General features: G+C 37.5%; 1 protein-coding gene across 1 annotated transcript; it reads right to left on the bottom strand.

The window, feature by feature from the left end:
- Nucleotides 1–8,754: 8,754 nt before the first annotated feature.
- Nucleotides 8,755–25,573, bottom strand: LOC131531504 (zinc finger protein RFP-like). The gene is made up of 7 exons (XM_058762299.1): nucleotides 25,512–25,573; nucleotides 23,730–24,571; nucleotides 23,114–23,203; nucleotides 14,685–14,918; nucleotides 13,706–13,847; nucleotides 11,512–11,538; nucleotides 8,755–11,393 (listed from the first exon to the last, which is right to left on the bottom strand). The coding sequence occupies exons 2-7, from the start codon at nucleotides 24,567–24,569 to the stop codon at nucleotides 10,858–10,860; spliced, it is 1,869 nt and encodes a 622-aa protein (XP_058618282.1). The 5' UTR covers nucleotides 24,570–24,571; nucleotides 25,512–25,573; the 3' UTR covers nucleotides 8,755–10,857.
- Nucleotides 25,574–26,009: the final 436 nt, after the last annotated feature.

Raw genomic sequence — 26,009 nt, 5'->3', positions numbered from 1 at the left:
GTCAGTTTAATAAATAATCACAAAAATTAAGTATCTTGGGGATGATCAAGGGGCAAAAGGAAAATCTCAGACACGGCCCTGCGGCGGGGGGGTGCTACAGCACCCTCAGCACCCCTAGTTCTCGCGGCTATGTTTACGGCATTTACTGCACAACCACAAGACGAATTTACCGCGCTCACCATCAACAACACCTTTCTCCGCGTCACTTCCGGTGTGTGGTACATTCCCTTTCCGTGAAGAATCTGTCATTGTAAATTTGTTTCGGGACTGGTAAAAGTGTTTTGCGTCTTGTTCATTTGTTTTCTAAAATGTAAATTTGTTTCGTCCTTGGTAATAGTGTTTTTCCCATGTAATTGTGTTTTATGATAGGTAAAAATGTTTTCCAAAATGTAAGTTTGTCTCGAGCTTCGTAAAAGTGTTTCACACTTTGTAATGTTGTTTTGCACTTCCTGGCCACCGTAATTTTCTTATCTCTAAATTGGCTTCTAATAATTATATAATTAGCATGATACAACTTTACCTGACTAATAATAAATTGTTATATTTGATTTATTTTGATCTCTTCTGAAATCATTTTTTCCAGTAGATTAGAGTTGTAGTCTAGTGTTTCTACAAATCTGCGTCCAGGACAGATCATACTGAAGTACCAATGAATGAAGAAGGCTCATCATTAGGGATCTTCTGATTTCTGTCTGTCACTGACTTAACAAGTTACAGTGGTTACACTTTATTTCGATAGTCCACTTTAGACAGTCTACTAGCTATAAGTAACTTTGTAACTACGTGTCAGCTACATGTCAACTAATTCTCATTGATTTGCAACTACATGTCTACTAACTCTCAGTAGGGTAGGTTTAGGGTTAGTAGAATAAGTTGACATATACTTGCAAAGTTTCTGATAGTCAGTATATTGTATGTTGTGGACCCATCAAAATAAAAGGTTAGAAGATATTAAGCAGACAGTCTACTAATACTCTACCGACTGCTAGTTGACATGTAGTTGCAAAGTTACTTACTGTTAGTAGAATGTCTAAAGTGGACTATCGAAATAAAGTGTTACCAAATAGTTTATTAATCATTTACTTACACTTTATAAATAATCTTATGAACCACTGACAACTCCTAAATAACTGGTTTGTAAATAACGTAATAATTTAGAAATGATAACTTGATCATTAATAAAGTATGAAAATACAATTATTAAACATTATAGGTATGCTCAAGAACAAAACATTTATAGCTGTATTTATAAACTGCTTACTAATGCCTATTAATGTTGGAACAATGCTTTATAAATGATGCATTGACTATTTACTAATGCTTAACTAATGATTCATAGTGTGCAGTTATTATAAAGTGTTACCATAATTTGCTATAGCATCAGAGCCATAGCGGATGGCACGCAATGTGCAGGGCCCCACATGTTGAGTTGCGTCATATCATGTGTTTACGATAGCCAGAGATATTGTCAAAAGCATCAAATATTGGCAATATTAAGAGGATTTAGCATTTCCAATTAATGTAGGCCTGTTACGTTTTACATTCTTATTATTAGGCCTATTATTATTATTATTATGTTACTTTTATCATTAAATTATAATTAATTTGCCCCACAATAATTCCATAGCGCAATATTATAGGTCTACAATGAATTATAGGCCTATAATTATTATCACTGCTGTCATCAATGAAAATTAAGAGCAGCTTTATTTAATGCTCCGATTTTCAAAAACAATCTGTTTAACATGAAATACATTGTTTTTTGCTATACGGGCCACGTCTACTTTCTGTACAGTGAATTGACTGAGGTTAAGATGTTCACAGGCATAACTCTTGCACAAAGTATTGCGGCATAGCCTAAGTCTTGCGCAAAATATAGCGACGTAGCCCAACATTTGTGCAGTTTCACTTTTGATTCAAATTCATTTGGCTTGATGCCTAAAATAAATGTTGTTTGCAATGAATGGCACTATAGGCTATTTTTTTAATATAGGCTACTATGTATTTTTATTTTATGCTACTTAGGCTATATTTTTCACTCTTAGCCATTCAGAACTGTTGTGACTTAATAAAAATAATATTTTGGCTGCAGTTTCTAATAAGGAGTCAACAATGAATTTCATTAATGATTAGACGGGTCGGTGGCCTGTGCATGAAGAGTCTTTGTTGATGAATAGTGAAAAACACATAGTTTTTGTTAATGTATAGCCTAGCAATAGAGCAAGTGACTTTAAAGCAACTCTTGAGTAATTTGAAAGCATTTTTCTTCAAGGAGAATTAGCTAATATGTGAACTGAAGTTTAATGACATTTGTTTAATGTGTTTTGTGGGGGAAAATAATACCTATGTGGCAGCAATCCTAGCGGACAAAGCATGACAGACTCAAGCCCTATGAAGTGAGCACATGCTTTGGACGTGCCATTTTGAGAACACTAGAAGGGAGCACGTTCTTTTCGCCTGTCTGAGTACTTCAGACATGCCTTTGCACCGCCAGTTTGGTTTACCTGTTTACACGTTCATAACATGCGTTTTGTCCGCCTCAAAACGCGAGTATTCGACGCCCATTTCTGTTATGATAAACGCCCGTCAAAAACGCGCGTTTTTGGTGACTCCAAAGCGCGCGTCAACAACGAGCGTTTTTACAGCAAATCACAGGTCGTGGACGCACGTTTTGATTAAAAGAAACACGCGTTTCTGTCGCGGTGTTCCAAGAACCCAAAGCGCACGTCAACAACGCGCGTTTTTATGGCAAATCACACGTCGAGGACTCGCGTTTTGCTGACAAAACGCACGCTTTTGACGTGTCAGTGTGCAATCAGACGCCCGAGCAGGCGTTTATGAATACTTTGGCTTGCCATACATACAAGTGACGCGCGCGCGAGTGTTTGAAATTAGCTCGCGTGCTGCCGTTTCCTCGCGTGTAGATCTGTTTTCTTCTCGCGGAAGTGATTTACCGCGCGCGCCAGCATAAGTGGTGCACTCGGTTATTAATGGCATAGATTTGACGCCATACTACTTGCTTAAAACGTTATGATGTGCGTAGTCAATAGATTGCATTAGGCTACAGTGGTTTGAGCGCGTTTGACCAGACACTAGAGTGCAAAGCTCATTGAAGGTGGCCGTCTTGAGAAGCGAAAGCTTCGGAAAACAGCTCATAAAAAGGACTAGGAGGTGAATGGTTTTTACAAGTTGGAATGTAAAATTAAGATAACATCGCGTGAACATTCACGTGAATTTCTGTCAGTGTGAGGGGGAGATGTAGAGATGCGCGCAAGAAAAATACAGCCACACTAGGCTATATATTTCTGGTCAGTTTAATAAATAATCACAAAAATTAAGTATCTTGGGGATGATCAAGGGGCAAAAGGAAAATCTCAGACACGGCCCTGCGGCGGGGGGGGGGGTGCTACAGCACCCTCAGCACCCCTAGTTCTCGCGGCTATGTTTACGGCATTTACTGCACAACCACAAGACGAATTTACCGCGCTCACCATCAACAACACCTTTCTCCGCGTCACTTCCGGTGTGTGGTACATTCCCTTTCCGTGAAGAATCTGTCATTGTAAATTTGTTTCGGGACTGGTAAAAGTGTTTTGCGTCTTGTTCATTTGTTTTCTAAAATGTAAATTTGTTTCGTCCTTGGTAATAGTGTTTTTCCCATGTAATTGTGTTTTATGATAGGTAAAAATGTTTTCCAAAATGTAAGTTTGTCTCGAGCTTCGTAAAAGTGTTTCACACTTTGTAATGTTGTTTTGCACTTCCTGGCCACCGTAATTTTCTTATCTCTAAATTGGCTTCTAATAATTATATAATTAGCATGATACAACTTTACCTGACTAATAATAAATTGTTATATTTGATTTATTTTGATCTCTTCTGAAATCATTTTTTCCAGTAGATTAGAGTTGTAGTCTAGTGTTTCTACAAATCTGCGTCCAGGACAGATCATACTGAAGTACCAATGAATGAAGAAGGGGCTCATCATTAGGGATCTTCTGATTTCTGTCTGTCACTGACTTAACAAGTTACAGTGGTTACACTTTATTTCGATAGTCCACTTTAGACAGTCTACTAGCTATAAGTAACTTTGTAACTACGTGTCAGCTACATGTCAACTAATTCTCATTGATTTGCAACTACATGTCTACTAACTCTCAGTAGGGTAGGTTTAGGGTTAGTAGAATAAGTTGACATATACTTGCAAAGTTTCTGATAGTCAGTATATTGTATGTTGTGGACCCATCAAAATAAAAGGTTAGAAGATATTAAGCAGACAGTCTACTAATACTCTACCGACTGCTAGTTGACATGTAGTTGCAAAGTTACTTACTGTTAGTAGAATGTCTAAAGTGGACTATCGAAATAAAGTGTTACCAAATAGTTTATTAATCATTTACTTACACTTTATAAATAATCTTATGAACCACTGACAACTCCTAAATAACTGGTTTGTAAATAACGTAATAATTTAGAAATGATAACTTGATCATTAATAAAGTATGAAAATACAATTATTAAACATTATAGGTATGCTCAAGAACAAAACATTTATAGCTGTATTTATAAACTGCTTACTAATGCCTATTAATGTTGGAACAATGCTTTATAAATGATGCATTGACTATTTACTAATGCTTAACTAATGATTCATAGTGTGCAGTTATTATAAAGTGTTACCATAATTTGCTATAGCATCAGAGCCATAGCGGATGGCACGCAATGTGCAGGGCCCCACATGTTGAGTTGCGTCATATCATGTGTTTACGATAGCCAGAGATATTGTCAAAAGCATCAAATATTGGCAATATTAAGAGGATTTAGCATTTCCAATTAATGTAGGCCTGTTACGTTTTACATTCTTATTATTAGGCCTATTATTATTATTATTATGTTACTTTTATCATTAAATTATAATTAATTTGCCCCACAATAATTCCATAGCGCAATATTATAGGTCTACAATGAATTATAGGCCTATAATTATTATCACTGCTGTCATCAATGAAAATTAAGAGCAGCTTTATTTAATGCTCCGATTTTCAAAAACAATCTGTTTAACATGAAATACATTGTTTTTGCTATACGGCCACGTCTACTTTCTGTACAGTGAATTGACTGAGGTTAAGATGTTCACAGGCATAACTCTTGCACAAAGTATTGCGGCATAGCCTAAGTCTTGCGCAAAATATAGCGACGTAGCCCAACATTTGTGCAGTTTCACTTTTGATTCAAATTCATTTGGCTTGATGCCTAAAATAAATGTTGTTTGCAATGAATGGCACTATAGGCTATTTTTTTAATATAGGCTACTATGTATTTTTATTTTATGCTACTTAGGCTATATTTTTCACTCTTAGCCATTCAGAACTGTTGTGACTTAATAAAAATAATATTTTGGCTGCAGTTTCTAATAAGGAGTCAACAATGAATTTCATTAATGATTAGTCGGGTCGGTGGCCTGTGCATGAAGAGTCTTTGTTGATGAATAGTGAAAAACACATAGTTTTTGTTAATGTATAGCCTAGCAATAGAGCAAGTGACTTTAAAGCAACTCTTGAGTAATTTGAAAGCATTTTTCTTCAAGGAGAATTAGCTAATATGTGAACTGAAGTTTAATGACATTTGTTTAATGTGTTTTGTGGGGGAAAATAATACCTATGTGGCAGCAATGCCTTGCCGTAATACCCCAAATCCTAGTGGACAAAGCATGACAGACTCAAGCCCTATGAAGTGAGCACATGCTTTGGACGTGCCATTTTGAGAACACTAGAAGGAGCACGTTCTTTTCGCCTGTCTGAGTACTTCAGACATGCCTTTGCACCGCCAGTTTGGTTTACCTGTTTACACGTTCATAACATGCGTTTTGTCCGCCTCAAAACGCGAGTATTCGACGCCCATTTCTGTTATGATAAACGCCCGTCAAAACGCGTTTTGGTGACTCAAAGCGCGTCAACAACGCGCGTTTTATGGCAAATCACACGTCGAGGACTCGCGTTTTGATTAAAAGAAACACGCGTTTCTGTCGCGGTGTTCCAAGAACCCAAAGCGCACGTCAACAACGCGCGTTTTATGGCAAATCACACGTCGAGGACTCGCGTTTTGCTGACAAAACGCACGCTTTTGACGTGTCAGTGTGCAATCAGACGCCCGAGCAGGCGTTTATGAATACTTTGGCTTGCCATACATACAAGTGACGCGCGCGAGTGTTTGAAATTAGCTCGCGTGCTGCCGTTTCCTCGCGTGTAGATCTGTTTTCTTCTCGCGGAAGTGATTTACCGCGCGCCAGCATAAGTGGTGCACTCGGTTATTAATGGCATAGATTTGACGCCATACTACTTGCTTAAAACGTTATGATGTGCGTAGTCAATAGATTGCATTAGGCTACAGTGGTTTGAGCGTTTGACCAGACACTAGAGTGCAAAGCTCATTGAAGGTGGCCGTCTTGAGAAGCGAAAGCTTCGGAAAACAGCTAATAAAATGGACTAGGAGGTGAATGGTTTTTACAAGTTGGAATGTAAAATTAAGATAACATCGCGTGAACATTCACGTGAATTTCTGTCAGTGTGAGGGGGAGATGTAGAGATGCGCGCAAGAAAAATACAGCCACACTAGGCTATATATTTCTGGTCAGTTTAATAAATAATCACAAAAATTAAGTATCTTGGGGATGATCAAGGGGCAAAAGGAAAATCTCAGACACGGCCCTGCGGCGGAGGCGGGGGGGGGGGGTGCTACAGCACCCTCAGCACCCCTAGTTCTCGCGGTTATGTTTACGGCATTTACATTTTGCTGACAAAACGCACGCTTTTGACGTGTCAGTGTGCAATCAGACGCCCGAGCAGGCGTTTATGAATACTTTGGCTTGCCATACACTGCCACACGTGACTTCGTCTGCGTCTTAAATTCAATGGATTAAATAGGGGGAAAAAAAAAAAATTAAGACGTCAGTGAGACGTTCAGTGAGATGAGTGTATGTTACAGCGTAATAATAAAGAACCTATCCGAACGCCATACACTTGTCCTCTGCGCGCAATACAAGCCCTCCCGCGCGTGATCATCCCCCATATCCTCGAGCTCGATCTTCTCTCACCTGCTCGCGTGAACACTTCTATTTTTGTCAGTCGTGGGGCGGGGCTTGCTGTTTTAATTGTTATCTCTAACGCCATTGGTTACTTCCCCTTTTCCGGAAGTCAGCTGTGATTGGACGCCTGTGAAAAGGTCTATCTGTCTATCAACAGACCAGATGCAAGTTGTCATTTTTTATTTTATTTTATTTTTATAAATATAAGTAGGGTAAAGTGCAGAACCCTCTTACAATGAAAGAATATATTACCATCAACCCCTAAAATTTGACATAGTAATACAAAATATATTAAAAAGTTTATACAGCAACTCTTGCTTATTTATATGAACAAATAATTTATTCATCCAAAGGTCCTTTAAACCAATTTGGGATTTACAGTAATGTACATTTACAATTTACATTTATGCATTTAGCAGACGCTTTAAAAGCAACTTACAGTGCATTCAGGTTATACATTATTGTTATTTTTGTGTGTTGTTATTGTTATCAGTATGTGTGTTCCTAGAATTGAACCCATGGCCTTTTGCACTACTAACACAATGCTCTACCACTGAGCCACAGGAACACTTATTATTTTTTACAATTATTTAATGGACACTTCTCATATTTTTGAGGTTGTATATAAATATGGTTGGGTAAGCATATAGTGGTGAACTACAACTAATTCAGCATATAGCAACAAGTTGACTATTAGCTTTATATTATTTTATTTTCATTTTGCAAAGTTAATATAGCCCAAGCTTTATGTTGTATGAAAATTTCAAATATAACCTTTTTGGTAGATTTACCATGCTAAAAACCGTGGAAACGTGTCATTAAAATCTATAAAAAAGGGTTTATGCAGATTGAGGCTGATGTATGGGAGGAGAGCCTCAGTAGGATTCGATCTTGCTCTATTAGTTCTAGGCATCAGTTAATTCAATGTAAGGTGATGCATAGACTGCACTATTCAAAATCTAAATTGCACAGAATTTTTCCTACTATCTCTCCTATTTGTGACAGGTGTAAATCTGCAGAAGGCTCTCTGACCCATCTCTTTTGGACATGTCCAAAACTATACGATTTCTGGTGTGACATATTTAAATGGTTCTCGGATATGTATGGTTGTGTTTTTACACCTGATCCAGAAATTGCATTATTTGGTTATTCTATTTCTCTGTTAGATCATAAGGTGTCTGTACAAAGTACAATCATTTACGGAATGATTATTGCGGGGCTTGCTGTTTTAATTGTTATCTCTAATGCCATTGGTTACTTCCCCTTTTCCGGAAGTCAGCTGTGATTGGACGCCTGTGAAAAGGCGATCCATAAGACATGGCTTCATCAACAGACCAGATGCAAGTTATCATTTATTTTTTTTATAAATATAACATGGCTGTTTTAATGAAAATGAATTGCATGCACTGTCAGTAGAATACATCATTATAATAAAAGTTTATTAACATAAATTAACATAAATTCTTCCGTTTACTAGTGATTACTAGTGATTACAATCTTGTGATGTTACAAAGATAAAACAGGACCATAAACCCTTTTTTTATAAGTATTTTTATTAGTTTTATATTGCACAATAAACAACAACAATAAAAGAACAAAATACATGAAATAATAATGATTAAAAAATAAATCAATAAATAAAAAAAATAAATAAAAAAAACAGACTTTGAGAACAACAATCAGGGCATACAAACAGTTTCAATGGAAAAATGACTAGGCACTCAATAGGGGGCAGACAAGATACTAAGCATTACGTTTCTGGTCAGAGTCAGCATTACATTGGTCCAAATGATCTAGAAATGTTTGCTATATACTGTAAAACTTATTAAGATTACCAATAACTCCATACCGGTCTCTTTCCATATGCAATATTCCAGTAAGATAGTTCAACCAGGTCTTAAACTGAGGAACAGTGTCCGATTTCCACAGCCTCAGAATGACACTCTTAGCAATAATCATTCTGTAAATGATTGTACTTTGTACAGACACATTATGATCTAACAGAGAAATAGAATAACCAAATAATGCAATTTCTGGATCAGGTGTAAAACACAACCATACATATCCGAGAACCATTCAAATATGTCACACCAGAAATCGTATAGTTTTGGACATGTCCAAAAGAGATGGGTCAGAGAGCCTTCTGCAGATTTACACCTGTCACAAATAGGAGAGATAGTAGGAAAAATTCTGTGCAATTTAGATTTTGAATAGTGCAGTCTATGCATCACCTTACATTGAATTAACTGATGCCTAGAACTAATAGAGCAAGATCGAATCCTACTGAGGCTCTCCTCCCATACATCAGCCTCAATCTGCATAAACCCTTTTTTATAGATTTTAATGACACGTTTCCACGGTTTTTAGCATGGTAAATCTACCAAAAAGGTTATATTTGAAATTTTCATACAACATAAAGCTTGGGCTATATTAACTTTGCAAAATGAAAATAAAATAATATAAAGCTAATAGTCAACTTGTTGCTATATGCTGAATTAGTTGTAGTTCACCACTATATGCTTACCCAACCATATTTATATACAACCTCAAAAATATGAGAAGTGTCCATTAAATAATTGTAAAACATAATAAGTGTTCCTGTGGCTCAGTGGTAGAGCATTGTGTTAGTAGTGCAAAAGGCCATGGGTTCAATTCCCAGGGAACACACATACTGATAAAAAAATAACAGTAATGTATAACCTGAATGCATTGTAAGTTGCTTTTAAAGTGTCTGCTAAATGCATAAATGTAAATTGTAAATGTACATGACTGTAAATCCCAAATTGGTTCAAAGGACCTTTGGATGAATAAATTATTTGTTCATATAAATAAGCAAGAGTTGCTGTATAAACTTTTTAATATATTTTGTATTACTATGTCAAATTTTAGGGGTTGATGGTAATATATTCTTTCATTGTAAGAGGGTTCTGCACTTTACCCTACTTATATTTATAAAAAATAAAAATAAATAAATAAATGACAACTTGCATCTGGTCTGTTGATAGACAGATAGACCTTTTCACAGGCGTCCAATCACAGCTGACTTCCGGAAAAGGGGAAGTAACCAATGGCGTTAGAGATAACAATTAAAACAGCAAGCCCCGCCCCACGACTGACAAAAATAGAAGTGTTCGCGCGAGCGGGTGAGAGAAGATCGAGCGCGATGATGTGGGGGATGATCACGCGCAGAGGACAAGTACGCGCCAGCATAAGTGGTGCGCTCGGTTATTAATGGCATAGATTTGACGCCATAAAGTAGGCTATCCATATTATGACAAAATATTTTAATAAGACTGAATTTGAATTGAACTTGATCACGTTGCGCATGAGCAGATCCGTTTGCTCTCTGGAGACGCGTTCAGTCTGTGCGCCTTAAAATTCCGCCGTTTAAATAGCGAATATCCCATGGCGCAAGCGCAACTCACTCTTAAAGGGAATGGGAGATGAGACTCTGATCGGTTTATTGCACGTTACGCCCAAAAAACACCCATTACTCATTAAGAGAATAGGGACAACCGGTTTAGACCATGCGCCCGGGCGCGCCGACCGTTTTCCTGTCGTTAAACTAGCAAAAGTGGATTCGGACACACCCTGAGTGCACTTGCGCCGTGTGCTTTAGACCATGCGCTTAGATCGTTAAAATAGGGCCCATACACTCATTTATTATCATTAATATAAATTAATTATAAATATACATTTTCATTTTGGGATGTGAATTCCTTTTTTGGTTTTGATTTACATGTCATCTTCCTATATTTCAGGGAAATCACTTTGTCTCAACTGACAGGTGAAATTATAAGCGGGTTTGAGTTTTTACCTTTATCATTTAGGCCTGGGACAAAATATGGATAGAGTTTCTCAGTGAAAGTCTGACCAGTGAAAGAGTAGATATGAGAGCTGGAGCCCACATCATAAAAAGAGACCAGACCCTCCTCATAATCCACAAACAATCCCACCTTCTCAGGTGTCTTTCTGTGAGAGAAAGCAACTGCTGGGTTATCACAAGCTATATACTGCCTCTGATTAATCAATACCATAGACCAGAGTCCATCCTCAGGACTCGGGCTAATGCCCCCTTTCCTGTTAATGGATTCTCTGGCCACTCCTACAGTCCACCCAGTCTTTCCCTTCACCTGCACCTCATAGTAAAATCTCCCTGAACTGAATCCCTGCTTTGCTAGAACACAACAGTCATCAAATCTCTTTGGGTTTTCTGGGACGTCCTGCTCAATATCTCCAAGACTGACTTGTTTTCCATCATCAGACAGGATGAGATATGGATTCGCTGTATCAGGATCCAGAGTCACATCCACTAGATGAGAGATCAAACATTATCAATGAACTTCAGAACAAACATTTTCATATGTTTATAAAGCAGATTATAAATTATTTTAAGTGTATTGGAGAAAATGGTGTCAGTCACACTGTACCTGCATACTTCGGAGCCCATCCCAACCCTGTGAACACAGATGACAATATAAATGTGATGAATTCTATATAGGAATATTTCAGAAAAAAAATATTATTTTTTATTTTATTTATTTATTTATTTATTACTAAAATTATATCTCTTTTCACCGTAAAATCAAACCTATAGAATCTACACAATAAAATTATGGCAACAGTATGCACTGAATTTGTTTAGATTTACTGAATAAATACTTCCTAAGTTTAACGGCGTAATTTGTCAATGCGTTACACAACTAATTGTTTACAAAAAGCAAATAATATACATTAAAACACTAACATTATATAATATACATTAAAATACACAATATACAGATAATATACAAATAATTAACATTAAAACACTTGTTATTGTTAATGTACACTTAAAATAACTAACATGTTTAATCAACTAGGCAGTAATTTGTCACTGCATTGATTTTCAGGGCCGTAGCTGGGGTATGTGGGGCCCCAGTGCAGTTTGTATCCGTGGGCCCTGTTTGAAATTGTGTAAATAGCGCAAATAAATAAATAGAACCAAGATGCAAAATAAACAATGTTTAAAGGTGCCATAGAATGCATTGATACAATATTATAAATTGTTCTCTGATATCTACATAGAAGGTATGTGGCTTAAGTAAGGGCAAAAATTATCCAGAAACAGTTTTACATGTCCATTTACAACCCCAGGATTTCTCCCTAGAATGAAATAGTCTGTTATTGGCTGTAAAGAGTCCACTGAAGGTGAGCGTAGTGAAGAACCCAAGTGCAGTTTATTTACAAATGTGAAATTCAAGATACAAACAAAATCCAAACAAAGACAGACTTGAAACAGACTTGACCAGAGACAGACTTGGCATGGCATGAACGGACTAGACTCACCAACATCAGGTTACAACATTAATACACGACAAAGAACAAAGGCGACGACCTGGCTACTTATAACAAACAATGAGGTTCACATGACATGAACAAACCAATCAGAGACAAGACACATGACTAAAGCAACCAATGAGAACATGACACAATGTACAAGGGAACCAATAGCATGAAGACATGAGGGAAAGGGAAGCATGAAACAACCAGGAACCGTGACTAAACTTCAAAATAAAGACATGAAAACAAGAACATGAAACAGAACCGAAAACAGACCTTACATTGGCTTATTTGGAAGGGTCATGAATAATAATGTTTAGCTCTGCTCTGATTAGCTGTTTCACAGTGCGGCTCTGCTCTGATTGGCTGTTTCACTGAATGCACTGAAACTGCTTTCAAATGCACGATTGCTTTTTACTTTCACTTTCGCTTTCGAGATTCGCAATCGCACAAACTCTGTTTATACTATGGGGCGGCAGTACTTACCACACATTTTACAAGATCTGTAAATCATTCGCCATCATCCTCAGTCATCTCTCCTTACACTGTTTATGTGGTAAGTGAAATCTTATGTACTGAAATGTAACAGGCTACCACTAGCAAGGAGCTAACCATGTCCTTTTAGTGGCTCGCAGTATTTTATTAGAACACGTTATCTGTGTGCCTTTCTGAATACAGACACCAACCCATCCCTGCACTTCACATCCCTGCACAGCCTGGAACATAACATTTATTTCCATGATCTGCCATTTTCGCTGTTGTCCTCGCTTGTTTCTTCACAATACCTGCAGAACTTCTGTTTTTTCAGTGGTCTTTTTTATTCACAAGATTTACATAAGAAGGAGGAAACAATGGTGTTTGAGGCTCACGGTATGTCATTTCCATGTACAGAACTCTTATTATTCAACTATGCCAAGGTAAATACAGTTTTCCATTCTATAGCACCTTTAAGTTTTTTCAAGTTTGTAGGTGTCCAGGCACAGAAACCGAATAATCAAATGTAAAATAGTATTGCATAGTCTTCAATGTTTAAAATAAATATAGATTAATTCTTGTTAAAACTACAAAATAATTCAGTAAAGAGCTGTGAGGGATTTTCTCCCATTAAATTTCTCGTATTAATTGTCACTGACAGCAGCTTGTAAATTAGGTGCGGTCACTTTAAGAGACTGTGCATCCAATTTAATGATACACATTCGATTTCTTTCTCAACTGTTTACTTTCACTTAAGTCATTACCGACAGTTTTTCGAGGATACTCCCAAAGACAGGTATTGTGACATAAGAGCACTGTATTTGATACCTGTTTTACTGAGTTGTTTATTTAGAGCCTTGTGTGTTTTCTTCAGTTGAGTCAGAGCTCTTTGCAGAGGGAGCACATTCACATCAGTATCAATACTGATCTCAGTCTTGGTGTGTGGATGACTGTATAGGGATGAGTATATCTACAGCAGGAGAGAGAAGACTATTAAATATCTTTTTTTTTCTTCTATTTTTAATTATTTTAACTAAGCATGTTTCATTCATTTATTAACAATATTTTATGCAGGAGCTTTCTACCACAATTAAGGCAAGACACCCAGGTGATTAGGGTATCCAAAGTATGGATATCAGCTTAAGTCCCCCAAAGAACTGCAAATATCATCTGTATTACAAGTTTTCTGAAATATTTAAATATGTAAATGATGCATTGTCTAAATAACTATACACTAAATTGTAGAAATATCCAAAACAGAAATCTGAGGACATTGGATAAAGATATAGCTTCCACATTCTTGTTTTATATTATTGACGTATTAGAGTTAAAGGATTTTACAAATAAAATTTTGGATTTCCATTTTAATCACTCCATAAATATTGTCAACAGCCAGAAGAAAATACTTTTTCACCATGCTTTTACGAATAAAAATACATATAAAATCAGGTATATGGACAAAACTTCTGTAAAACCCTTCAGAATATAGAAACAAAACTAACAAAAGTAATAAACAAAATTCTACAGATGCAAATAAATACATTGCACTGAATAAACATAAAAGTGTTTTAAATTTGTTTTGTTTTTGTAAATGTTTTTGTCTGTAGTATCTTACCTTAACTCATTTAGCTAATGTGATTTTACTACTGCTTCTTTCTATTCCGAATGATTTCTAAAGCTTAGAACCTACAGTAATGTTAGAACCTTTATCTTATCATGTAGCTTACAACAGCTCATCAGGTTTGTCAAAAGAGCATTTGACCAATAATATTCTGCATTCTCAGTGATGGGACCGATGTTGACAGACCTGTAGGAGGTGCAGATGATCATCAGTGTGTGAGAGCTGCTCCAGCTCAGTGTTTCTCTTCTTCAGATCAGTGATTTCCTGCTGCAGCTCTTTAATGAGATCTTCAGCCTGTTTATCTGCTGCTTTCTGCTGTTCCTCCATCATCTTCAGCAGCTCAGACTGACATCTCTCAATGGAGCTGATCAGATCAGTGAAGAGCTGATTTCTGGCTGATTTCTCTTTCTCTGTGTTCCTCTGATGAATGAGAACAATTATCAGGATCATATGTTGTGTTTACATGTACTGTATATTTAAAGGGTACACTCAAAAATGAAAATGTTCTCATCTACAGACCATTTGTTATGTGAAATATGTTTTATCTATTTAATTCAGAACCTTTATTAATCAGATTGAAATACACTGCCCAAAAAATGAAGGGAATGCTTAATCATTGTAGTATATCATCAATTAAACTTCAGGGATATTAATAGATCCAGTTAATTCTTCCAGTTAGGAGACTTGTTAAATAAAGTTGTTATTTTTGTTTTCTTTGCACACAAAAAGTATTCTCGTAGCTTCATAACATTACGGTTGAACCCCTGACGTCACATGGACTGTTTCATTGATGTCCTTGCTACGTTTCTGGAACTGGTAACATTGCAGTTGCATTGTTGTCTATGGGGGTTCAGAGAGCTCTCAGATTTTATCCAAAATATCTTAATTTGTGGGGGGATCACGTGACCCTTCGACGGTGATGCAAGCTTAGTCTTTCGCTCTGCTCACTTTGCCACATATTGTATGATCCTGTCAGTAAAATTTTAACCACTCTGCATTGGACCCATCATGAGTGCTAAGGCAGACAAATGGGATCGGAAAAGAGAGATTGAGCAATCGCCAATGAAGAAAAAATTCAGAGATTCCGCCATCTCCAGAGAAGACCTCGACGATGCTATTGCTAGCCGTATTGAACTAGCATTTAAACAACAGCAAAACACTTTGAATTCGGTTGTGAATTCGGCAGTAAGAGATGCGATGGACTCTGTACTGATTCCAGCATTGCGCAAACTGCGTGAAGACATACAAGCGACCAACAAATCTGTTAAAGAGCTAAGAGAGGAGTTTGAGGCCATAGCTACCGTGGCGAAGCAGACACGTGACCGCGTTGATTCTGTTCAAGCAGATGCACGTGAGGATAGGAGGGCAGTCACGGACGTAAGAAATCAGCTGGAGCGACTCACCGAGAAGATGACGGATATGGAGGACAGGTGCAGGAGGAACAACGTACGACTGGTGGGGCTGCCAGAGGGGGCTGAGGGATCCGACGCGGCTGGTTTCCTCAGAATTAATCTTCCCAAGTGGATTCCTTCCTTGAGGGGCCGTGACATTGAGATTGACCGGGCGCACCGCGTGTATGATGGAGGGAGAGGCTCCGATCGGCTGCGCACTCTTATTTTTCGTGTACTGAGATGGCATGACAGATCAGATATCCTGAAGGGTGCTCGGCAGGCTTATCCGGTGAAATGCGCACAGAACAATGTCACACTACTATTTTTTCCCGACTTTAGTCCAGCTACAGCGATCAGGAGAAAGGCATTTGGTCCGGTTTTGAAGAAGATGACAGCACTTCCTCATCTATCCGGCGGTACTTAAACTACGGCACAAAGGGGAACAGAAAAGCTTAGATTCCCCTCAGAAAGCGGAGGATTTTATCGGCTCCCTGTCTCAGCAGAAGACATATGCCGCGGCTCTGCAGGGCGGCGACGGGGGAACAGCGGCCGCTGTCTCTCCGGCCCAGCGGGAGGAACTTGATGGCTGGGATGGACATGGTTCTAGCTGCCCAGTAGGGGGAAATGGTAGGATGGACATGGACGCTTGCTAAATCTATTTTTTGTTTCTTTTTTTCTCTCTCCTCTCTACTACTGATATATTGTCCCTATATATCCGGTACAACGATCTTGTTGCTCGTAAGACTGACACTCCTTTTTTTTTTGGAGGGGACTAATTGAGAGTAGGTTTAATTAAAAAAATATTTGTTTTGCTGTGTGGGCCTTTTCGGGAGACATGTCTTGCGTAGGAGTGGATCGGTCACGAACCATCACTATTTTTGTTGCTCAGTCAGACCTATGTTCTCGGTAATGTGCGGTCTGAGTTGTTCCTTTATGGTTGTTGGTTGTTCAGGTTTTTATGTTGTTTTTACTTTTTACAACAGACATTTATACTTTTATTTATTTTACTTTATTTCTAAAGGGATTTTTCATCTAGGAGGTTTGGTATCTAAAATGCGCATCAGCGTTTATGGAAGTGCTTCTGTTTTTTTTTCATTTATTGAATACAATCTTGGGATTATGAATATTTAATGCATACTCTAAATATTTTATCACTGAATGTGAATGGTTTAAATTCTGCTGTTAAACGAACCCATGTGTTAGAATATTTACACCATAAATCTATTTCCTGTGCCCTAATTCAAGAGACGCATTTAAAACAATCTGACGTGGCACATTTTCAGAATAAATATTATAAATTAGCGGTTTTTTCCTGCGCTCAAAATAAAACTAAGGGGGTGCTTATCCTTGTTAACTGAAAGTTAAATTTAACAATTGAACACTTTGGTAGTGATGAGAAGGGTAGATTTGTTTTATCCGATGCAAAATATATAATAATAGGTTAGCATTGGTCTCTATTTACGGTCCGAATGAGACAGACAGTGCGTTCCTTACACAGATTTCCAAAACATTACTTGAGCAGACTGACTGCCCATTAGTAGTGGGTGGTGATTTTAATGCTGTCATAAATCCTGCTTTAGATAAATCTCAATCTGATACAACAGCCAATCCATCCTCTAAATTACTGAATACATTTATCACGGAGCTTAACTTAATCGATCTTTGGAGAATTCAAAATACTAAAGCTAAGGACTTCACTTTTTTTTCTAATAGACATAAGACTTTCTCTAGGATAGACTACATATTTCTCAGCCCATCTTTAATTTCGTCTAATTCCTCCATCTCTATATTACCAATTTTATTATCTGATCATTCTGCTGTGTTGTGCAGTGTTCCTCTTTCCGATGTTAAAGCCAAGTCCCCTAGATGGCGCTTTAACATATCATTATTAAGTAATCAGACTTTCATTACTTCACTAAAATAATATATTAAGGAATTTCTTGAAATGAATATGCCCTCTGATGTGGATCCTCAAATAATGTGGGAATCAACTAAGTGTGCCATACGAGGATTCTGTATATCTTTCTCTTCTACTCTTGCAAAAGCGAAAACTCACCAGTTTACACAATTAGAAAATAAAATCCAATCATTGCAAAACCTACAAAAACAACATTTTACTGAGCAACAGGCTACACCGTTTTCCTCGTTAAAAGAAGAATATGATTTACTTTCACACTCAAAGGCGAAATTTATTTTACATAGAACTAGGCAAAAATATTATTTTGAATCAGAGAGACCTAGTCATTTATTGGCCCTTAGGTTGAAAGAATGCAAGTCCAAGGCATATATTAGCGCAATGAAATCATCGGATGATCAGGTCACCACGAAACCTGTGGCAATTAATTACATATTTAAAGGTTTTTACATGAATCTGTATAAAGCCGAAACAGATTTTGATGAACCAATTTGTAAGCAGTATTTAGATCAATTGGAACTGCCTCGGATCTCACAGATGGATAAAGAATCTTTGGAGGCCCCATTAAGTTTGGAGGAGCTTCACGTCTCTCTAAAAAGCCTTCAAAATGGCAAATCGCCAGGTCTAGATGGTCTCCCCCCTGAATTATATTTAGAAATTTGGGATTTGGTAGGGACACTTATGCTTAATTCATTTAATTTTGCAATTGAACATGGGGTATTTCATAGAGGTCAAAAAGCATCACTGATTTCATTACTTCTTAAAAAAGGGAAAGACCCATTAGATTGTTCCAGCTACAGACCGATTTCGCTTATCCCATGTGATCGAAAAATCTATGCTAAAGTTTTTGCTTCTCGTATGGAGAAGGTAATTCATAGTCTGATCAAGGAGGACCAAACTGGTCCTTTCGGTCAGACTTACTTCATTTAACAGTAGACATGTCAAGCTTTCTATAGATATATTTCTCATGTCTCTGTGTGAAGTATTTGCTGAGGTACAGTTCATTTTAGTGACGTGTTTCAAAAAGCAGTTCGCGGAGACGAAGACTGAGAACGCACCCTGTTTGTTTTCTTTATTCTTCAAAAGCACAAAGTTTAGTTGTTATTATGAGTGTACACAAATAAAAGTAGACCCCTTACAGATTCGAATGGTGTATTGCTCTTATCTGTACGATCAAAAATGGCTGAGTAATTCAAGCTCATGTCGGCCTTATCAGGAAAATCTGCCTCAAAACGCGTATACGCGTTTGTCGACCCAGGTCAAAAATGACATTCAAAGATGGAAGAATCTTAAAGTCTCTCTCCAAGGAAGAATCTCCACTGTTAAGATGAATTTGTTACCTCGATTTAATTTTTTTCTCTATGCTACCACTTTCTCCCCCTCCAGGTTACTTTAAGGAGATCAACTCCATAATTTCTAAATTTATCTGGAATGATAAATGCCCCAGAATTAAACTTACAACATTACAAAATCCTAATAGAGCAGGAGGACTGGCTGTACCAAATTTTGAACTGTATTATTGGTCATTCCAGCTTAAGGCTCTTCATAATTGGGTTGATCCTCAATCTACAGTTTCTTGGAGAGTGATTGAAGCTGACAAGGTTAAACCAAATAGACTCCAAGATATTTTATTTACTGGCACAGGAAAAAAAGGGGATAATTATAAATTTGGTCCGGTTGTGGCCAACTCTATTAAAATCTGGAAAAACGGTTGAACGTCGGATAGGAGGAACCTTCAAATTTTGGTGCCTTTATGGCACAATTTTAATTTTGTATGCAGAAATCGTCCATTTATCCAACCCTCTTGGTCCTCTTTAGGTTTAAACACGTGCGGTGATATATATGATAACCAGGGCCTATGTTCATTTCAGACATTAAGAACCAAATTTTGTCTACCAGCATCCGCATATTTTGTCTTTCTTCAATTACGTTCTGCTCTCAAAGCGTATGGCATTCCTTGGTCTTCTCTCATTTCCTCTCATCCTATGCAGGACTGGATTGCACCATCTGCTGGTCGGCCATCTGTTTCTTTAATATATAATAAGATTATTAATTGCATTACAAAACCTCTTTCTATTAAAACTATTTGGAATAGGGAATTATCTGACCTTAATTTATCTGTCGACAGGGAGAGAGTGTGGTCTAATCTCAGTTTAACATCTAAAAATCTGGCTCATTGTCTTATTCACTTCAAAGTCATTCATAGAGCATACATAACTCCTTACAAAAGATTTAAAATGAAACTACAACCAAATCTCAACTGCCATATATGTAATACTACATCATCAGGTACTTTTCTGCATATGTTTTGGGAATGTCCTGTCGTCATCAGTCTATGGACACATGTAAACCTGGTTTTATCATCCTTACTGCATATTGATTAGTCTGTTAATCCAAGTTTGTGTCTTCTTAATGATGATTCTGGTCTCTGTATAAGTTTAATACAAAAGAGAATGTTGTTTGCTGGTTTTACAGCTGCGAAGAAGACAATAATACAAAACTGGTTTACACCGCACATGTGTGGAAAAACATATTGGATCCGTAGCCTCCTGCAAATAGTGACTTGTGAATGTCCAACAGCACGAATCAATGGGGCCAAGCCTTCTACCATTGATGCTTGGCAGTGCTTTCTCTTTGATATACGTGACTGTATAAAGGAGTGACTTTTGTGTTTTTCTTGTCCTTCCCTCTCTCCCTCCCTTTGACTGGACTTTGAGATATTGAGTATGTGTCTGTTTTTTTTGTTTGTTTTTTTGGGATGTTATGTATGAAAAATAAAAAATGTTGATAACAAAAAAAAATATCTTAATTTGTGTCTCGAAGATGAACGAAGGTCTTACAGGTTTGGAACAACATGAGGGTGAGTAATTAATGACTGAATTTTCATTTTTGGTGAACTAGCCCGTTAATGACAACAACCCATAATATACAGTAACTGCTTTTTATCAAGAATTTATGCATTAAACATCATTAGATAGCTTGACAGATATGTGGATCACTCAAATCAGAAAGAAGGTGAAGATTATAATGACGGCAAGTGCGGGAGGTTACTGTATATCTTAAGCATGTTTATTTGTGGATATTCAATACTGATTGGGTGAATTTACGTTTTAAACAGTTTATTGTACAGATAGTTAATCTCCGCTCTAAACTAATGTGCTGCTACATTACTGCACACGTGTACAACACACAAGCTCGCACATAATGTACAGATCTATACATCTCACATATAAGCATTCAGGAGTTCAGAAACTCCTGTTAGTTATTGTTAACTAATTGCTAATTGTAGTGTTCCAATAAACCAGGTTAAAACGATTCTTCTAGAATTATGTATATATTTTTCGTTTAATATAGTGCTATCAAATGATTAATCGCATCCAAAATAAAAGTTTTTGTTTACATAATATATGTATGTGTACTGTGTTTATTTATTATGTATATATAAATACACACATATACAGTATATATTTTGAAAATATTTACATGTACATTTATATATTATTATATTTTATATTAGATATAAATATATTTATCATAAACAGCATATTTTTTATTAAATATATACACATGCATGTGTTTGTATTTAATATATACATAATAAATATACACAGTATACACTCATATTATGTAAACAAAAACTTTTATTTTGGATGCGATTAATGGCGATTAATCGTTTGACAGCACTAGTTTAATATCAGTTCTTAACAGAACTTTGTGATACTTTAAAGCATACTGAAATACTTTTGCTTCAAATTTCGTCATGGCGTGAAGGCGGAGCAGCATTTTTGATCAGTTGAGCGAGGAGCGGGAAATGGTGAAGCAGAGCTGGATCAGAGTGATTATTGAATGCTTGGAGTGCGGAGGGGAAATATTTTGCTGCTCCACTCCACTCCCATTCTCTGGTCAGGTTGCACCAATAGTTCAGCTTCTCCAGGATGGCACATCTGTATGTACCATCACAAGGAGGTTTGGTGTGTCACCCATCACAGTTTCAAGAACATGGAACATGGAGGAGGTACCGGGAAAAGGGCCATTACATGAGGAGAGCTGGACAAGGCTGTAGAAGGGCAACAACCCAGCGGCAGGACCGGTATCTGCTCTTTTGTGCAAGTAGTAACAGGAGGAGCATTGCCAGAGCCCTCCAAAATGACCTCCACCAGGCTACTATGCATGTTTCTAACCAAAACTTTTAGAAACCAACTCCATGAGGGTAGCGTGAGGGTTGACAGCCCAGCACTAAGCAGCTTGGTTGGCATTTGCCAGAGAACACCAGAATTGGTAGGCCTGCCACTGGCCTCCCGTTCTCCTCACAGATGAGAGCAGATTCACACTGAGCACATGACAGACGTGAACGAGTGGAGATGCCATGGAGAATGTTATGCTGCCTGCAACATCATCCAGCATGACTGGTTTGGCGGTGGGTCAATGATGGTTGATGGAGGTCGCATAGACCTCCATGTGCTAGCCAATGCTGTCAGAGCTTACGCTGGTTCAATGGGCCCAGGGTTCCTCCTGCTGAAAGACAATACTCGGCCTCATGTGGCCAGAGTGTGTAGGCAGTTTCTGGATGATGAAAGCATTGATGCCATTGACTGGCCCTCACATTCCCCAGACCTGCCAACTGAGGACCTCTGGGACATTATGTATCGGAGCATCTGAAGCCGCCATGTCAACTAGATGTGCCCCAGACACAGATCCCCTCCGAAGACCTTGTCACCTAGACAGCCATTAGGACAAGGCCACAGGAACCAGATGAGTCCTCTGCAAAATCTGACTTTGTTGCAGCCTAGAATTAAACTGCTGGTTTTGTCTGGCCATAGGAGAACGGCACATTATTTTGTCACACTATTTTCCCTGTTTAATACTTTAAAGCTGCTTTGACACCATCTGCATTGTAAAAAATCGCTATATAAATAATGGTGAGTTGACTTGACTTGACTTAATGCCCTGATCTAGGTCTGGCAGGAGATACCCTAGTACATCATCCTCTATCTCATTAGGATGATGTCTAGACGTTGTCGGCAGTGCATACAGGCATGTGGGAGCCAATGACTTGGCTTGCAAATTAATGCAAGCCTGTAAATACTTTGATTTTCAGTGTGATTTTGAATCCAGCCCCTATTGAGTTGATGATTTTGCTTTCCATTGACAATTGTCACATAATTTTTTTTCTCAACTAATTATACAATGTGTATAAGATTTTAAACTTGATTTAAATGTATGATTTAAGTGTCCCCATCATTTATTTTGAGCAATATATTATAATGCATAATCAATTTAAACAAATAAATAAATTTACTTCCACTTACTTTTCGCAGTTCTACTGAGTGTTGGATCTCCTGAATCTTCTTCATTTTGTACTGGATCATCTGCTGCATGTCTGTCTTTTTCTTAACCAACTGATTGGACATACAGTAAACAGAAGAAGACGTTAATGACTGAATTTAGCATTCCATCTTTTGACAAAAAGTTTTATTTGAATATGGAAACCATTTTAAAACCCCATGAATTCAAAATGGTTGTTTTGTGTCTTTTATGGTGCTTTCACACTTGGTTCGATTGCTTGGTCTGAACCCGGGTTCAATTGCTCCCCCACTCCTCCCACTGTCCCCACTGGTTTTGTATTCATACTGTTTTTTTTGTTTTTTTTTTGGTTCTGAACCACTGTATGTTTGCATCATCAGAGTGGCAGCTGTTTACCCATTACTTGGAAATGACTATGCAGAAGATGGCAAAATGAATGGATGTTTTCTCGTTTCATTTTTGTACTTGGGATTTTTTTGAAAATGTATTAATTTCCAAAATGCTGGATGTCTTCCTTCCATATATACATCTTCTGTATGTATGTATATATATATAGATATATATATATACTACACAAGAAAGAGGCATTTCATTTGGTCTGTAAAGTGTTATGTTTGTGACCTTCTCTCGACTCTCCTCTTCTATAGGAACAGTGTTGTGACTCCTGTGGTCTCCTTCAGTGCAGGACAGACACACACTCATCTGATCATCTCTGCAGAACAGCTCCAGAGGTCTCTCGTGTTTCTTGCATACATAATCCTCCAGATTTTCCACAGCGTTGATCAGTTTGTGTTTCTTTAGACGCTGGACTCTGTGATGAGGCTCCAGGTGAGTCTCACAGTAAGAACTTGGACACGTCAGGCAGGACTTCACAGCTTTCTGCTTTCTTCCATCACAGATGTCACAAAATACCTCAGGTCTTCCTAGACTGAGCTTCTCCTTAAAGTGTTGTGCAACACTCTCAGCATTGTATTCAGTGGTGCCACTATGGTTTCTGGGCCCCCTGAATAGCATATTGACTTGGGCCCTTTGTAGAGATTGCATTTGGGGGAGCGGGGGTTGGTTTCTCCCCCTTAGAGATCGCATTCGGGGGAGTGGGACCGGGACCGGGGGTTTGTTTGTCCCCCTTGGTAGAGTTCGCGTTCGGAGGAGCTTGGGTTGGTCTGTCCCCCTTAGTAGAGGTTGCTTTCCGGGGCCCCCCTCTCTGACCAGGGCCCTTTTAATCATCCTAACCTCCCCACCCATTATGACACCCCTGTTTGTATTAATCATGAGAGCAGGTCTTCTGCTGAATGTTTCTTTACAGGATGGACAAAAGCAGGTCTGTGTGCTTGTCCAGAACTTGTCTAGGCAGGTTCTGCAGAAGTAGTGTCCACATGGAGTAGTGACTGGATCAGTGAACACATCCAGACAGATGGAGCACTGGAGCTCCTCATTTAGTGCACCACTGGAGGATGCCATGACTGAAAAGATAAGTAATGATAATATAAGTAGTTTAGTTTAGTTTATTTAGTTTATTTATTTATAAAGCACATTTAAATCAACAGGAGTTGCAACCAAAGTGCTGTACATCAAATATAAAACAAGGTAAAAACATACCCAATCAAGACAAACAAAGGGACAAATAAAATTGTACACCCACTAACAGAATTAAAACATACAGAATAAAAATGGGTTTTCAAAGCAGATTTAAACAAAGAAAGAGAAGGAGTAGATCTAATGTGGAGGGGAAGACTGTATTCAGTATTCAGTCTTGTGAACTGGTTTAACTTGTGGGTTAACTTTGTGTATTTTCCCTTTCGAAAAACTGAAAGTCAGTTCATGGTTATATCCGTGCTCATGTTTAATTTGTATACAGTGGCAAATATAACAAAACAGAGGTAATTTTATATTTGGAGTTGAAATTACAGAGATCCTACATAAAAAATAAACTAATAATTACTGTTTTGAATCAAAGTCAATGTGTTTCTCAAAGTATTTGATTTGTCAGTTCTGTGCTAATTAGAATTACAGTACTGAAACTGAATATAATGTGTATAACACAGTTCTTTACAACATTATTATAATACAAGTTTCCTTCTGTATATGAAAGACAACAACAAAAAGGGTGAAATTTATATTTTTCAAACAATTAGCCCACAAAACTTACCTCACCACAAAATAAATACCTGCAAACACTAGGTGTAATGTGTTAATGTATTATAATATATTTGTGTTTTAATTGTAGTTTTTATTGGACTTTATTGGTCCATTCTGTCTGAAGTTCATGTACTTTGTTTCTGAAATCTTTAATCTTTAAGTTTTGACTTTAGAGCAGACATAAAACCTTACAGTCTATTCTAATATTCTGATTCTACTTCAGAATTCAAAAGTGCTGAACAAGCTCTTCCTTGGATCACTTACCTATGAGTGAATATCAGATGTGATCAATAGTTTCAGTGTTTGAATAAAGAGGTTGATGTTCCTAAAAACTTCCAGCTCATCTGTTTAATTTAGTTTCACTTTCACTTAATAATTTCACTAACCTGCAGTGATGTCATACAGCAGCTCCTCCCATAATCATGCTTTCTAATTTATCCCTGCTGAGTGTGCAAACCACTAGCGTAGCCAGAAATGTTTAAGTGGGTGGGCCTACATAAAACTGGGTGGGCCAGGTGTGTAGCATATGAAAACTGCATGTCAAATTGCCAACAAAAAATACAGCACCAAGGTTCATTACACAGTACTTCTAAAGCATGCATTAACATTAGTAATTTGTTATGTTAATGTTAATTTCAAAATTTACTAATAGGACATTATTAAAATTAAAAGTTGTATCTGTTAACATTTGCCTGAGCTGGTTAACAAAGATAAATAAACACGGTAACAAACGTATTGCTAATGTTAGTTAATGCATTAACT

The sequence above is a fragment of the Onychostoma macrolepis genome, chromosome 23 (genome assembly GCF_012432095.1).
Source record: "Onychostoma macrolepis isolate SWU-2019 chromosome 23, ASM1243209v1, whole genome shotgun sequence".
Classification (NCBI taxonomy): Eukaryota; Metazoa; Chordata; class Actinopteri; order Cypriniformes; family Cyprinidae; genus Onychostoma; species Onychostoma macrolepis.
The sequence above is the reverse complement of the archived record's forward strand: the minus strand, read 5'-3'. Positions and strand labels throughout refer to the sequence as shown.